We start from the raw sequence: 3,635 nt of genomic DNA on the forward strand, positions 1-3,635 counted from the left end.
GTGTGTGTGTGTGTATGTGTGTGTGTGTGTGTGTGTGTGTGTTCTTACTGGTGGGAGTGTGAGGCATCACTGGAAGCTCGGGCTCCAGCACCGGCTCCTCCACCACACTGATGCTGTTGTTGTGCATGATGTCCTGCAGCATGTTAAAGATGTCCTCGGCCCGCGCGCACTTGAACGCAAATATCCCTTTGAGGAGAAGAGTGAAGTATGAATGTGAATGACAACCATATCTGATAGCAAGGGTGTCAAAAAGTACCGACTTTGGTACCGAAATTTAAAAAACGAGACGATACTAGCATTTCCCACTAGAATTTAAGTGCTGTTGAGTGGATTCTTTAACACCGTTGATGGCCACTGTGTTCACGTGCTCAACAGATATGTCTGTGATTGGCTACAATGATCATCGCCATTGTTGGGAAGGTTACTTTGGAAATGTAATAGGTTACAGATTACAAGTTACCCTATTTAAAATGTAATAGTAGTAAATGTAATCCCCTTTGTAATCGTTAACATTTTCATAAGTAACTGTAATTTAATTACACATTTTTTCTTAGTAACTGTAACAGATTACAGTTACATTTATTTTGTAATTAAATTACGTAACGCCGTTACATGTAACTAGTTACTCCCCAACACTGATCATCGCTTCACAGTCTTCGTTGAGTGCGGCTCACACTGAAGCAAACGTGAGCGTTTGAGCGTCTTTCAGTGGATCTGTCAGCGGATGCCTAATATATCTGCTCACCTTGACCGGTTTGGCAGCGCCGGCCGCTCTCGAAGGAGAAGAGGTTGGAGTCGTAGCCATAGCGGCGCAGGCAGAGGTAGGGCCACTTCACGGCGTCTCGTTTGCGCGTGTGCAGAATGAGCTCTTCCTCCGTCAACTCCATCACACCCGAGCCCAGCTCATTACCGTCATCATCCACGTTTATCACCTACACACACACACATCAGCATCTGCACACCTCTGAACACAGCTTAAAATACATGGTGTGAATTTTTGAATGTAATTTTTTTCAGACACATACACGACCAGTCAAACTTTAGACTACATTTTTGTTCTTATGAGCTAAAAGTCTGTTGATTCTACTTAAATGCCTTAATTTCTTAACAAGACAAAACTGTATACACACAAACACACACGTGTGTGTAGGGCTGTCGCGATAACCGCAATATCACAATACCGTGCTATTGAAGAGCAAACCGCAGAGGAATGCAAGAACCGCAGCAACCGCGATTTTTGCGTGTTTTCTTTTTTCGTAAGGTTATGCCCTTCTCGTTTCACACTTCATGCATGTGGACTGAATATTAAACAAGTTAGTAATTATAACAATGTGTACCATGCTGATTTGTACAGAGGCTCCGTAGGTTTGCACTTAACAAGCCTAAACAGACAGTGAATGAGAGAGAGATCGACTGAGCACGTGCGATTACTTGCGTCTGTCCTCCAGGCCGAGTCATATATATTTGTGAAAATAGGTTGTCATGTCTAAGGAAAGCGAAATCATCGTCTTAGCATCGACGCATAGCTGGTCAGCTGAGCCTTCTAAAGTGGCGCTCAAAGTTAAAATGATTTCAACAGCGTATTTCATTACGTCTCTTTGAATGAATGAATCAGCGTTTTTGAACGTGTAGTTGAATGACAGTCCCTTTCCACCACCTTGTGGTGCAACACTGTAACTGCACTGACTGACAGCCCATCTAGAACGCACAAGGAAAAATTGAAATCGCATCATATGACCCCTTTAAATGTTAAATCATTTATTAGTTTGAAATAATATAATCTACTAATATAATCTAGCTTCTACTTAAATGTTTATTGCATTCTATTTAAATTCTACTTAAATAGATAAAATACACGAAATATATATAACTAATTGTAGAACTTATAATTTGTTTTTATATACTTCCAGTCCTCGGGACCCACTGCTCCGCACATTTTGTATATCTCCCTTATTCAACGCACCTGATTCAGATCATCAGCTCATTAAGAGAGAGATCCATGAACTGAACCGAGTGTGTCAGATAAGAGACACGTACAAAATGTGCAGAGCAATGGGTCCTGAGAACCTCTGTTTTAAATAATTATATTTATATTGATTACATGATAAACCATTTTTTATTATAATTATATAAAATATATTATATAATTTTAATATAATAATACAATATAAAAAAAATCATATATAATTTATTTTTTGTTTTTTAAAGAAAATATTTGGAGTTTTTGTTTTTTTTACTACATAATTCCCATATTTCCAGTTGTGTTTTTATTATTATTATTATATTATTATTTCTAAGTTCCATATTTTATGATGACTAGTCTAAACTGTCCAAACATTTGCCTGTAGTGCACAGTAAGCACTTAAAAGAGCACTTAATAATGTGTTAGGCCAGAGATATGAGAACATCTGTCTCTCTTTACTGAAGTCCGTGTGACACACAGACAGCATTAGATCGAGAGATGCTCACCTTGAATTTGTTGTGATGGTTGTCAGGGATGATCTCTTTATCGGGACAGCTACAGCAGCTCCCCATGGCGCCTTTAACACACCATCGGACCCCTGCGCAAAAGATATATAAGGGGTGACAATATGGAAAGAGAAACAGATGAGAAGGGGAAGTACAGGGGAGCGAAAGTAACACTTCAGAAACATCAGACAGTCGTGTGTTTATTTAGAGATTGATATCATCTTAAAGCCAAAATATCCACCCAGCCCTATACGTGTCCTGTTTCTGTAGACGTGTGTTTGCTCTGATGGTCCATCAGAGAGTGCTGCAGTGCTCACCTACATCCAGCCATCAATGATTCTGCTCGTCTCCACACACACCGGAGTCACAGATCAACATCACACCTCCAGCGGGACAGAGAGCCACTTCCTGTGGACCAAAACACACACAAAACTAACTTAGAGACTCGTTTTGTTGCACATTTTAAACCACATGTTTCTACTGAATAGATGAGAGAAATTATATATACAATAACTACAATAAATGGATATAACTCAAAATCATTTATTTTATATTAAATATAATAAATACATATATTTATTTATTATATATTAAATGCATATAATGCATCCAGTAAATAAATACATATAATTCCATGTATGTATGAAATTTAAAAAAAAAGTAGGTCAGAGATGCACACATTAGGTATTAAGTTCAGGATACACTAAAAAACAAAAAGATTTAATAAAAAAGATTTAAAAGACTGAAAAATATTATTAGAGTACATTTACAAGAAAATACTGTTTTTGCTGTTCCTTTGCAATTATTTGTAAAATTTACTAGCTATTCCTGACTGAAAACTGTTTAAAGTAAACCCAATTTTTTTCCCCAGTGTAGATGATTTAAATCAAGCATATGCAAAGACCGGATTCTGACTCGAGTCCCACAGCCGCCCTGCGCACGTTCATAATTCATGCACACATTTACATGAACATCTCCAGAAAAAAGGCCAGAACGTCCCATAGCGGCTGTTTGTTTTTTGACATTTATTCCGGTTTAAACAAAAGGATGTTTGTGGTGTTGTGCACTTGATCTTGCTGCTTTTTTGCATCTGATCCTTCTGTGATCAGTAACATTAGTCTGATTCAGTCTCTGTCATTGTGGCTTACATGTGATTGGTCTGTGGT

The 3,635-nt window shown here is 38.0% G+C and overlaps 1 protein-coding gene across 1 annotated transcript in view; it reads right to left on the reverse strand.

The window, feature by feature from the left end:
• Positions 1 to 2,871, reverse strand: part of frs2a (fibroblast growth factor receptor substrate 2a) — a 5,754-nt gene extending 2,883 nt beyond the window's left edge. Inside the window, exons 1-4 of the mRNA XM_016447712.1 lie at positions 2,787 to 2,871; positions 2,470 to 2,561; positions 746 to 932; positions 49 to 186 (exon numbers count right to left, since the gene is read on the reverse strand). Coding sequence (XP_016303198.1) covers positions 49 to 186; positions 746 to 932; positions 2,470 to 2,535 — 391 coding nt within the window. The 5' untranslated portion in view covers positions 2,536 to 2,561; positions 2,787 to 2,871. The remainder of the gene's footprint in view (positions 1 to 48; positions 187 to 745; positions 933 to 2,469; positions 2,562 to 2,786) is intronic.
• Positions 2,872 to 3,635: the final 764 nt, after the last annotated feature.

Source organism: Sinocyclocheilus anshuiensis, unplaced genomic scaffold, assembly GCF_001515605.1.
Source record: "Sinocyclocheilus anshuiensis isolate Anshui unplaced genomic scaffold, SAMN03320099.WGS_v1.1 scaffold283, whole genome shotgun sequence".
Classification (NCBI taxonomy): domain Eukaryota; kingdom Metazoa; phylum Chordata; class Actinopteri; order Cypriniformes; family Cyprinidae; genus Sinocyclocheilus; species Sinocyclocheilus anshuiensis.